Raw genomic sequence first — 12,170 nt, forward strand, 5'->3', positions numbered from 1 at the left:
CTTCTGTGAGTTTGACTCACAGTTTTAGATTTACATATAATTGACATCATGCAGTATTTTCTTTCTGCATCTGGCTTTTCATTTAGTATAATGTCCTCCAGTTTCATCTGTATTACTTCCAGTGGCAGCATCTCCTTTTCAAGGCTGAATGGTATTCCTATATATACATCACATTTTAAAAATTAATTCTTCTGTTGATAGACTCTAAGATTTGTTTTGGAGTTTGGCTATTATGAATAATGTTCCAATGAATTTGATAGCACAGATAATTCTTTAATTAATTTAATTCCCCTTGGATATATACACAGAAATGGGGTTGGTGGATTGCATGGTTGGAAGCTTCTTAAGAGACCTAGTAAATCAAAATATTTGGAATTGGAGCCTCTCTTTTTACGAGGCTTACCCTGTTAGATATATGAGCCAGCTATATTATCTTTGGTTGTGGTAGTCTACTTTTGCTAATAATTTGTTAATGTGTAATGTACAAATTTTTGAGCATGTAATGTGACTGATAATCATGAAATCACAGGGCTCTGAATATAAGAACTTATAAATGCCTTAAGACAATATATTTGAAATCTTTTTTTTTTTTGGCTACACCAGGCAGCTGCTGGGATCTTAGTTCCTCAACCAGGGATCAAACCCATGCCCTCTGCAGGAGAATTGTGGCGCTCTAACCACTGGACAAAATCACTGCAGATGCTGATTGCAGCCATGAAATTAAAAGACGCTTACTCCTTGGAAGGAAAGTTATGACCAACCTTGATAATATATTAAAAAGCAGAGACATTACTTTGCCAACAAAGGTCCGTATAGTCAAGGCTATGGTTTTTCCTGTGCTCATGTATGGATGTGAGAGTTGGACTGTGAAGAAAGCTGATCGCCGAAGAATTGATGCTTTTGAACTGTGGTGCTGGAGAAGACTCTTGAGAGTCCCTTGTACCTCAAGGAGATCCAACCAGTCCATTCTAAGGGAGATCGATCCTGGGTGTTCATTGGAAGGACTGATGCTAAAGCTGAAACTCCAATACTTTGGCCACCTCATGTGACGAGTTGACTCACTGGAAAAGACTCTGATGCTGGGAAAGGTTGGGGGTGGGAGGAGAAGGGGACGACTGAGAATGAGATGGCTGGATGGCATCACCGACTCTGTGGACATGAGTTTGGGTGAACTCCGGGAGTTGGTGATGGACAGGGAGGCCTGGCGTGCTGTGATTCATGGAGTCGCAAAGAGTCAGACACGACTGAGCAACTGAACTGAACTGAACCACTGGACATGAGTTTGAGTGAACTCCGGGAGTTGGTGATGGACAGGGAGGCCTGGCGTGCTGTGATTCATGGGGTCGCAAAGAACTGAACTGAAGCACTGGACTTTGGCCACCTGATGTGAAGAACTGACTTATTGGAAAAGATCCTGATTCTGGGAAAGGTTGAAGGCAGAAGGAGAAGGGGACAACAGAGGACAAGATGGTTGGATGGCCATCACTGACTTGATGGACATGAGTTTGAGCAAGTTCCAGGAGTTGGTGATGGACAGGGAAGCCTGGCGTGCTGCAGTCCATGGGGTTGCAAACAGTCAGATACAACTGATCAACTGAACTGAACTGAACCACCGGACTGCCAAGAAATTCGTTGATATCCTCTTTTAAAAAACATTCTGCCACCAAATTTTAAGGTGAAAAATCTTTGGAATAATTCTCTAGAAAGAATTACAACTACATGGCTTTTTAGACTTCCTGTACAAATTAATTGTCATTTCTATGAATTGATCACCAAACTATTACCAATAAAATCTCAATTATAGGAACTTCCCTGGTAATCCAGAAGATAAGTCTCCAAGCTCCCAGTGCAGGGGGCCTGGATTCAATCCCTGGTCCCACATGCCACAGCTAGAAATTCTGTGAGCCGCAATGAAGACCTGGCAGCAGCCAAATAGATAAACAAAATATTTTTTAAGGTATCACTTATGAAGGAGAAAAAGATAAAACTTTCTATTTGTTTATTCAAATATTTATCAAGTTCCTACTATGTTCCAGAGAATACGTATCAATCCAAAAAATGAGGCATTGGGAAGAAAGATTAAGGAGCTGTGTATTAACACCTATGCACGTAAAAGGGCCTAGAACACAATATTTTTTTAAAGACTTTTTGATGTGGGCTATTTTTTAAGTCTTTTCTGAATTTGTTACAGTATTGCTTCTGTTTCATGTTTTAGTTTTTGGCTGTGAGGTATGTGGAATTTTAGTTCCCCAGTCTGGGGATCAAATTCACACTCCCTGCATTGGAAGGTAAAATCTTAACCAGAAAAGTTAATCTTAACCACCAGGAAAGTTCCCCAAATTACAATATTTGATTATCAAGTCCAGCGGACTCCTGGCAACATTAATGGAAATAGAGTGTGCACAGAAGAGGGCAGGTAACAGTTTTACTCAAATGGGTAATTGTCAGGTCTGAATTGTTATATTTATTTCTGAGCATCACTGTATGATACATTTGGAATAATTAGATTTTATACAGAGGATATTGACTGAGATAATGCACTGATACGTAGACCAAATCTGGATCAAGGAAGGAAGCTTTGAAGAAGTTAAGCTGATTATTGTGGAAAAGAGAAAATGTGGGAGACATAGTTCTATACCAGTATCTAAACCACATTTGTGTTCATGTTGAAGAGGTCCCTTGTCGGAGGGCCAGAGTTTGCAGAATAAAGCTGCAGTGAGGTATTAATACATTTCTGTACAATATAGGGAAGAATGACTTAGTGATTATAGCTATCTAAAAATAGAATAGATTTTAGTTCTTGGTTAGTTGGAAGTTCCTAAGCAAAGACAAAAGGAACACTGGAAGGCATCTAGACAGTGAGTTCTACATCTTGAATATTGTGGAATGAATAGCTTTTGGAAACTTTCAGGCCAAATTTGTAAATATTAAGAAATTAGGTAAAAAATGCTGACATCTGCTTATAATGGGTTTTCCAGGTAATGCTAGGGGTAAAAGAATCTGCCTGCCAATATAGAAGAAATAAGAGACTGGGGTTTGATCCCTAGGTCTGGAAGATTCCTTGGAGGAGAAAATGGCAGCCCATTCCAATATTCTTGCCTGGAGAATTCCATGACAGAGGAGCCTGGCGGGCTATAGTCTGCAAAGGGCTATGGGGTTGCAAAGAGTTGGTCGTGACTGAGAGTGTGAACATATGCACCACTTGTAATATTCCCTGTAAAGTCCTTGAACCTGCTCCATATCAGAAAGCATGACCCTGATGGGTATGCCAGAATTTTAAGCCACATTATTTTATTCTTCTTAAATTTATTTTATTCAAGTATAGTTGATTTTAATGTGTTAATTTATGTTGTACAGCAAAGTGATTCAGCTAAGCACATATATATTCTTTTTCATATTTTTACCATTATAGTTTATCACAAGATATTGAATACAGTTCTTAAACCAAATCATTTTCTAATCAGGAACCTCTCTCTTTCATTTTTATTTATTTATTTTTTGGCCACACTGCATGGCATGCAGGATCTTTCCAACCAGGGATCAGACCCATGCCCTCTGCAGAGGAAGTGTGGAAACTTAACCACTGGACAGCCAGGGAATTCCCAGGGACCTCTCCTCTTACCTTTGAGTTGATGATCTTTCCTAGACACCCTAAGTCCTAATCGCCTAGAGGAAAGGAGCATCTAGTGCCACTTCTGTTTACTGAGGAGGAGGCTTGTGTTCATCTTAACTCCTAGGAAAAGAACAACTTTCAAGTGATTCTCCCCTCATCACATAATATTCTTTAAAAAGCAGTCTTGCAAAACCCACAGATAAATCTTGTTATCTGTGTCTTACTGGTGAGACTGTGGTTGTCCTTTGAGTCTTTCAGTTCAGATTGTAAGCAAAACATGTCCAGGCCTCACAGTCTTTATAGGACCCCCTCAGGAAAATCCAGAGGGAATTTTTTTCTTGCTGTAACTAAGCCAAACCCAGTTCTGCTGGCAATTACTACTTTGTACATCTTACATGTGGTCAGTTGTTGATGTTCTGGCTCAGGCTCACATGGAAAAATGCTTGCATAATAGCACATGGTTCATGTGAGTGAGGGATTGGTGCCCTATGGGATTCTCTTGGGTAATATGTATTCAGGGACATAGGACCACTGGAAGTAGTGGGGATGACTACCTATAAGCAACTTACATATTTAATCAATTACTGCCTAACAAATATAGATTGGCATGACCAGGATAATTTGTAAAATGTCTCTTTCTTCCAGGATTAAGAAGGGTGAGTGAAAACACCCACTCAGTTTGTGATATGACCTGGTGGCTCAGCAGTAAAGAATCCACCTGCCATGCAGGAGACGTGGGTTCGATCTTTGGGTAGGGAAAATCCCCTAGAGAAATAAATGGCAACCCACTCCAGTATTCATACCTGGGAAATCTCATGGACAGAGGAGCCACAGTCCATGGGGTCACAAAAAAAGTTGGACATGACTGAGTCACTAAACAACAACAACAAAGCAGTAAGGAGCCAACAAGTCAGCAATTTTCTTCCTAAACCAGAGAGATTTATTCATTCATCCATCAATCCAACAAATTATGTGGCTGATGATATGGAGATGATTAAAACAAATCTCCTGCCCTCACAGAACTCAGTCTAGTAACAGACACATATGTAGGTAATTCTAACATAATCAAGTAAGAGAGAAGTACATTAGATTTTATGAGACTATTTCGGAAGGACACCTAACACAGCTGAAGGTGAAAGGGAGCAGGATCCTATGGTCCTTGCCATGTGCCCTCCACTCCCCGAGTCCTCAGCCTGTCTTTTGTCTGTGGAAAACTTTAGTCAAAGAATAAATTTAATCAGAGACGTGAGAAACAGGGAAACAAAGGAAAACAATCAAAGGAGACTAAATAAGAATAACGTACTCATTAAGCATAGTTAAGGACTTTCAGTTTTTTCTCAAGGCCCATAGATAATATTCTGAGCCTGTAAGCTGTCTTATAGATATTCATGTGGAGACATTAACTACTTGATGACCAGAGTATGATGACATAAGCTGCCACAATTCCAAGAAATGATTACAAAGAAATGGGAACAAATGACCCTGGAACTGAAGGTTCAGTTCAGTTCAGTCGCTCAGTCGTGTCCGACTCTTTGTGACCCCATGAATCACAGCACGCCAGGCCTCCCTGTCCATCACCAACTCCCGGAGCTCACTCAAACTCATGTCCATCGAGTCAGTGATGCCATCCAGCCATCTCATTCTCTGTTGTCCCCTTCTCCTCCCGCCCCCAATCCTTCCCAGCATCAGAGTCTTTTCCAGTGAGTCAACTCGTTGCATGAGGTGGCCAAAGTATTGGAGTTTCAGCTTTAGCATCAGTCCTTGCTGCTGCTCCTGCTGCTAAATCACTTCAGTTGTGTCCGACTCTGTGTGACCCCATAGACGGAAGCCCACCAGGCTCCCCCGTCCCTGGGATTCTCCAGGCAAGAACACTGGAGTGGGTTGCCATTTCCTTCTCCAATGTGTGAAAGTGAAAGTGAAGTCGCTCAGTCGTGTCCGACCCTTAGCGACCCCACGGACTGCAGCCTACCAGGCTCCTCCATCCATGGGATTTTTCAGGCAAGAGTACTGGAGTGGCTTGCCATTGCCTTCTCCGAGCATCAGTCCTTAACTGCACTTAAAACAATCAAGATGACACATTGCATTTAAGTTTTGTATCTTTCAGGTAGCTGAAAGATATACCGGGTGGATTTTTAGTTTGGGTCTGTTCATTGGTTAAGTGAGAAATACTAATGTAGAAATGGAGACATAACACAACACTGCAGCTGTTCCATCTGGAGGAATTTTGAAACTTGCTTTTTGCTCAGATGGTAAAGAATCCGCCTGTAATGCAGGAGACCCAGGTTCGATCTCTGGGTCAGGAAGCTCCCCTGGAGAAGGAAATGGCAACTCACTCCAGTAATCTTGCCTGGAGAATCCTATGGACAGAGGAACCTGGCATGGTTAAAGTCCATGGAGTTGCAAAAAAGAGTCGGACACAACTGAGCGACTAACAGTTTACAATCAAACTCCTCTGCAGATCAACAATAAGGTAGTGGCCTTTCCTGGTGGCTCAGTGGTAAAGAGTCGGCCTGCCAAAACAGGAGACACAGGTTTGATCCCAGGTCTGGGAGGATTCCACCTGCCCTGGAGCAACTAAGCCTGTGAGCCACAACTATTGGGTCTGTGCTCTAGAGCCCGGAGCCACAACTGCTGAAGCCCAGGGCTCCCAAGAGCTAGTGTTCCACAAGATAAGCCACAGCAAACAGAAGCCCAAGCTCAGCAACTAGAGAGTATGTCCACACTCCCGCAACTAGAGGAAAGTCCCAGCAACAAGGAACACCCAGTTACAGCCATACCCTGAGCCCCAAAAAAGAATTAGGCAGAAAGTGGAAATAATGTAGAGGAGGTGCAAATAATCATAAACTTTTCTTTGGTCTCGGGAATGCCTTATCACCCTTTTCTGCCTTAAGGTCAAATCCTGGATGTTTTTAGAGGTGTTTCTTATGTGGAAATCGTGGTTCTCTACTCTGTAGGAGTACTGCAGAGACTGAGATATGTAATGTGTATGTTTTTAGGGGCTGCATGCATCATTAGCGCATCTTTTAAAGAAGTACGCATTCTCTCTGGGCTGATGAGGGGTGTTGCCAGTTTATTTTTATCCTTAAACCTTCGAACTCCACTGAAGATGCTTTCAATACAAATCTAATAATACCGGCAGCTCACGTTTATCACGTGCTCAAATAACTTAATCTTTGAAACAATCCTATAAGGTAGGATTGTTACCCTCGTTTCCTGCGTGGAGTCAGGATCGGCTGCGTGGTTTCAGAGCCCAGCACTTAACTACTGCTTTTGCACTTTTGGCGGAACAGATCTGGGTCACCTTTTCGACCATAATCTACTAGCAAACTCCGTTTTCCTTTTTGAAACCATTCTCAACTGCCTTCACTTATCAAGGGCTCTCGCCTTCGTTCCCGGGCCCAAGAGAAGGTAATTTAATTCACCCAGATGGCACCCGCCCAGCCACGTCCTTCTCAGATTCGCGAACTTTCACCTTGGCTGAGCAGCGAGTCTGCACCACCGTCCCTTTATTTTACTGGTCTCGGGGCTGCCCGATAGTCATTATTTTAAGTAGCAATACAGTACGAGTATTCGCTAAAAAGACACAGGACTCCATCAACTCTTACGAGCGAGCACGTTAACTGGACCATTGAGCCTGCCCCAGAGTGAAGGCACTGACGCGAAGGTGTGGGCACCGAAGCGCAGCAGGACGTCGGACTGATACAGACAGGGCGAGCACACTGGGGTCTACAGCCAGGGACCAGAAACGCGCCGGCCAGGTCGGCTGGGACGCAGCGGGCGGGGCGGGGCGGGGCGGGGCGGGGCGGGGCGGGGCCAGGAGCCCGCCGGGCCGCTCCCCCGCCCTTCCCCCTCCGTTCCCCTCCACAGCCCCGCCCCTCCCTTCAGGCCCAGCCCAGCGGCTCCGCCCTCCGAGTGACGTCACTGGCCAGGCCAGCCGGCGCCATTTTGAAAGTGGAGTCGCCTGCTCTGCCGCTGCCGCCGCCGTCGCTGTCGTAGCCGCTGCCGCCGCCGCCGCCGGAGAAAGAGCAAGAGTGGGGAAGCCCTTGAGTGAAATCCACCATCCCACCGGCTGGTCTGCCCGCCCCTCCTTCCTTCTCCCCCGACCCCTGCCCCCTCCCCCCACAGGTGCCATCCGCCGCCATCCGCCCTCTCTACCCCCCCATCCCCAGGTGAGGGGGGTGAGTTCAGGAAGCGGAGACCCCGAGGAACCCAACAGGGTCACCATTTGCAGCGCAACATGGCAGGTAAAGGAGAAATCACCCTCTCCACTGACAAGGCACCGCTTCCTTCCTCCTCCCTCCATCACCCCCTAGCGACCGCCTGCGCCTGTCGGAGAGCCACGGGGCGCCCCTCGGATTTCAGGGAATTGGTAGGGTGGGGTGGGGGTGGGAAGGGTTCTGGGGAGGCGAGTGGTCGCTGTGGCATCGCAGTGGCTTTTAAAAATGAGGGCTGGAGCCTGGGCATGGTGGGGGTGGGGCGTGTGCCTGCGAGCCGAGGGGTAAGGCGTGGGTGGGGCGGGGTGGGGGCTGACTGCCGATTTGTCCCTGCGGCCTGGGAGCCGGGAGAAACCTCCGCCCCCGCCCACCCGCACCCCCCGGGGGGCTTTTTTGCGGCTCTTCCTTCCGGTAATTCCTATTTTTCTCCCTTCTGCAAGCCTTCTCCTATGTTTCTACAAATAAATCTATTTTGCACCGAGAAGGAAGAGTGCTTTACAAGTTAAAATACAATGGGGACATAGTGTATTTCTTTCCACTGTGGGTACCTATATTTTTGAGACTGTAAGCCTGAATTTTTTGGGGGGTCTGGAGCCATTCTCCCTTTGGTTTCTTACCCTTTACATTGAAAGAGTGCAAGGCCTGTAATACAGCAAGTTGCGTGGAAAATGTAATTTAAACTTAGCGTTTTGCATATTAGCTTTTGTGCAGATGTCCTTTTCCCGAAAGGGTTTTATGGAGTTAGTTAAAATAGTTGTGGAGTTCAGAGATATAAATAGCCAACGGAAGAGAGATTTAGGTAAAAGCTTGGAGGGGGAAAAGATGCAGAGAGAAAACCAGGTTGGAATATTTAGTAAGGAATGGAGGTGAAGGGGGAGAAAGGCAATTGCTTCGAGGATTATTTTTGTACATTTTGATGTTGCTGAATATCTTCCTTCATCTAGTAGAATCAGTTCTAGATCTCGATCCAGTTTCTTGATAGATCCAGGACATTTTCCTCTCCGTGCTTGAAAGTGAAATAGAAACAGTCAGGGACTAAACCAGTTTTCTGTGCTTTCATCAATATTTAGACAGATCATTAAATCTGTAAAAAAGTTAACACTTTGGATCGACTTAGGGTTTGCTGTGAATAAGTTGCTTTTTGGCCTCGTTGAATAATTATGTGAAATTACAGTTGTTTTGCACAAGATGTTGACAAATGAGCAGAATTCGTTCTTTACGAGGGCCTTTGGCTTCTGAGGGATTAGGTGAAGGGGAGGGGAAACAAGCTTCCTGTGGCATTCCCTACACCAGCATTCAATTCAGTTTCTCTTCCTCTCCGTCTGGAGCCAGTGATTTGCTGGTAATGAACTGCAAAGAAATGGGTGGTGAGGTTGTGTTTGCTGTATGTGCGCCTGTGGTGACAGGGTTCATATGAATCACTGCTCCTCACCCAGGCAGTAATGTTCCTGAAGTTTTCTCTTCGTTCGGTGTTTTATGGTAGCTTAACCTTATTAACTTCTGCAGGCTTTGTACCCTTAAAGAAAAACTCTGACTTTTGGTATTTACGTTTTTCTGGTAGGTCTTGCTTGAAGTGAGGCTTTTACTGTATTTGAGGGGAAGGAAAACTGGAAGGAAAGTTTTGCACTCGTGTACAGTGGTGATGATAGTACATGGACGATAAATATTTCAGACCTGGAATCTCTCTCTTTTGAACACAGTACCAACTACTGGGGACTAACCTTTTTCCAAATTAATGCTCTGGGGTGGTGGTTGTATCTGTGGGTAGTACCAGGCGGTTAGTCTCATGCCAGCCGTGGATACCATCACTGTGTTTACGAGAGTAAACATGAATAGAACTCAGTTTTAATTGGTATGTTTTCTTTTTCCAGGAGCTGGAGGAGGGAATGATATTCAGTGGTGTTTTTCTCAGGTGAAAGGAGCAGTAGACGATGATGTAGCAGAAGGTAAGAGAGCTTTTAATAATGTAGAATTTGGATATAGAATCTTTTCAAAATCTTGGTTGCTGAAGGGCTTCCTTGCAGCTGAGTCTGTAACTAGTTTAAGAACGTTTTATGTTTGTTGTCCAAGCAGTGGGAGAACAGTTTTAAAAGAGTCTTAAAATATTTTATTTATGCCACATTTTATTATTTTTTTCTGATTAAAATAAGGAGCACTAGATGATGATGTATATAAAACTGTCACAAGAAGAAGCTAAGGTCCATATGGTAAAGGTGTTTTTGCTGTGTAAATTTCTTGTACCAGTAAATGGTGATACATTTTCATGGTTATACACTGTATTTTTAGATAGTTGAAATAGATGCCATCAGCATTTAGCTCAGAAATATTCTTGATAGCATCTTTCATTTTTAAGGGGTGTTTTTAGTTTTTTTTTTAACTTGCCTCCTTTGAGAGTGTGGTGTTGAAATTGGCATTTTCTGTGAAGAAGTGCTGGCTCAAATGATGCCTTTAATTGTCTTTTAAAGGTTAATTTAGGTGGATAAGAAAAGACAGTGTAATGGATATAGAGCATGTCTTCTGTATTCTTAGAAGCTGGATTTGATCAGTTGAATTGCTTAAGTATTTATTTTTCCCCCAGATTTGTTTATTAGCATATTTCAGAATTCTCAATTTTTGAAACTTCAAGATTTTTGATGGCATTTGAGATGGTCTTAGACGGAGGAGACATTTTTTATAAAGTAGTTGTATCACATCATTGTTCAGAAATATTAAGGTGTGAATTTTAATAGTATTCTGTGTCTTGAATTACAGTAGGAATTGTCTAAAACTCAGATAAAATAGGTACTTTTAATTTTCAAAAATTTGTCTAGTGACAATTTATAAATTTTCTAGATTGTAATGTCCTCATAATAAGATCCTATTTCTGACCTCCTGTCAGTATACCGTTTGTTCTGACAGTTTTTCCAGGTGATGGTAGGATGATGGCCTTGTGTTGAGCCAGTTGAATGCTTGGATTTGTTCATGTCAGTGTCATTCTCAATTAAGTACCTGATCAGAGTCTGGAGCCCTGTGGGGGAGCCAGCTGGCTTCCATGGCACTTCTGAGACAGCTCTCTCAAGTTTCTTTCTTTTGAATCCTCATCCATTTTGCAGATGAGAAACTGGAAGCTTAAAGGAGTTGAGACTCACTGCTGGTCATACAAATAGTGCAAATCAAGGTTTTCTGGTGAAGCCTGTGGCATTCAGCCTGTTCAGAGAAAGAAATCCTAAGTTCAGGGGAGGAGTCATGTGTTACTCATTTTGTAACTCCATTACCTGTTGAACAGTAGGCACTCAAATATTGGATCATTAGTTCTGTGCTGTTGTGTAATATGCACCAAGTTATGAAAGTGCTGGATCCTTGAAAAACATTCCTTTGTTGATTTCCATTTATTCCCTTTATCAGAGATCTGGGGGCCTCCTAAACACACTAGGGGTCCGATGTATGTTGACTATAAATCCTGCCCTGAAGGAGTTAATAGTTTGCTTGTTAAACAGGCAAAGACTACAATGAATTTTATTTAATCAGAAGAAATTAATGATTTCAAACTTACCTAACTGAACCAAATGATAGTTTGTGACATATGTGATGGATCAGTAGGAATTTTCTTCTGCTAATACTTAGTAACTGCATTTTGCTACTGATTCATTACATAATTTTCATCTGAGGTTAAGTATTACTTTTAACACACAGTACACTCTTGGCATTTTAACATGCCTAAGTGTGGTATGTATTATTTTAATAAAAACATTTATTCTAGTACCTGTGTCCATACAAATGTAGTAAGGATAAAAAGCACTCAATTTTCAAAATATGCAGCTTTAATTTGGGTATTTTTGCATACTATAGTCTGATATGTTTATTTTTACTAAGAAAAGGTTTATTTTTCTGAAATAAGATTAATACATTTCCCCCTAGCTTCAGAGTGTGATCTGTAAATGATTACATTTGGCTCAGTCTTTGGCTTGCCTGCTTTCTTTTAATGATACAGCCCAAGTTCATTTCCATCAAAGGCTCCACATTGTCTTTCCCTCCTACACACAGTCAGCTGTCATGGCATACCGTTTTTACCTCTGTAATGCTTTAATCTTCTTTCCATGCCCACTTTCACCTTGGTTAAGGTTCTCAGTGTTTCTCATCAGGATTGCTGTAACTTCCTAAATGATTCCTTGCTTCTTGTTAAATGTTTTGCTTCTCAGTTAATCTTAAATGCTACCCAAGTTTATTTTCCTTAGACATTTTTAGTGGTCTCTGTATCCACAGGATTATGAATTACCTTCAGATATTTTAGCCTAGAATGTGAGATGAGACCTCTCACAAATATGACTCCTACTTCTTTAAGTTTCTTTGCCAGTGTGTTTTAC

The 12,170-nt window shown here is 42.8% G+C and overlaps 1 protein-coding gene across 3 annotated transcripts in view; it reads left to right on the forward strand.

Moving 5' to 3' along the window:
* Positions 1–7,543: 7,543 nt before the first annotated feature.
* The window catches only part of PPP2R2A (protein phosphatase 2 regulatory subunit Balpha), an 86,005-nt gene continuing 81,378 nt past the window's right edge, over positions 7,544–12,170 (forward strand). For 2 of the 3 annotated variants that reach the window (XM_055427250.2, XM_055427251.2), the window contains exons 1-2: positions 7,544–7,857; positions 9,699–9,773. In XM_055427250.2, coding sequence (XP_055283225.1) covers positions 7,851–7,857; positions 9,699–9,773 — 82 coding nt within the window. In that variant the 5' untranslated portion in view covers positions 7,544–7,850. Of the gene's footprint in view, positions 7,858–9,698; positions 9,774–12,170 lie in introns of those variants that run through there. The other variant, XM_088838048.1, reaches the window with a different exon arrangement.

Source organism: Moschus berezovskii, chromosome 7 (assembly GCF_049115385.1).
Source record: "Moschus berezovskii isolate FMDL1 chromosome 7, NW_MosBer_1.0, whole genome shotgun sequence".
Taxonomy (NCBI): domain Eukaryota; kingdom Metazoa; phylum Chordata; class Mammalia; order Artiodactyla; family Moschidae; genus Moschus; species Moschus berezovskii.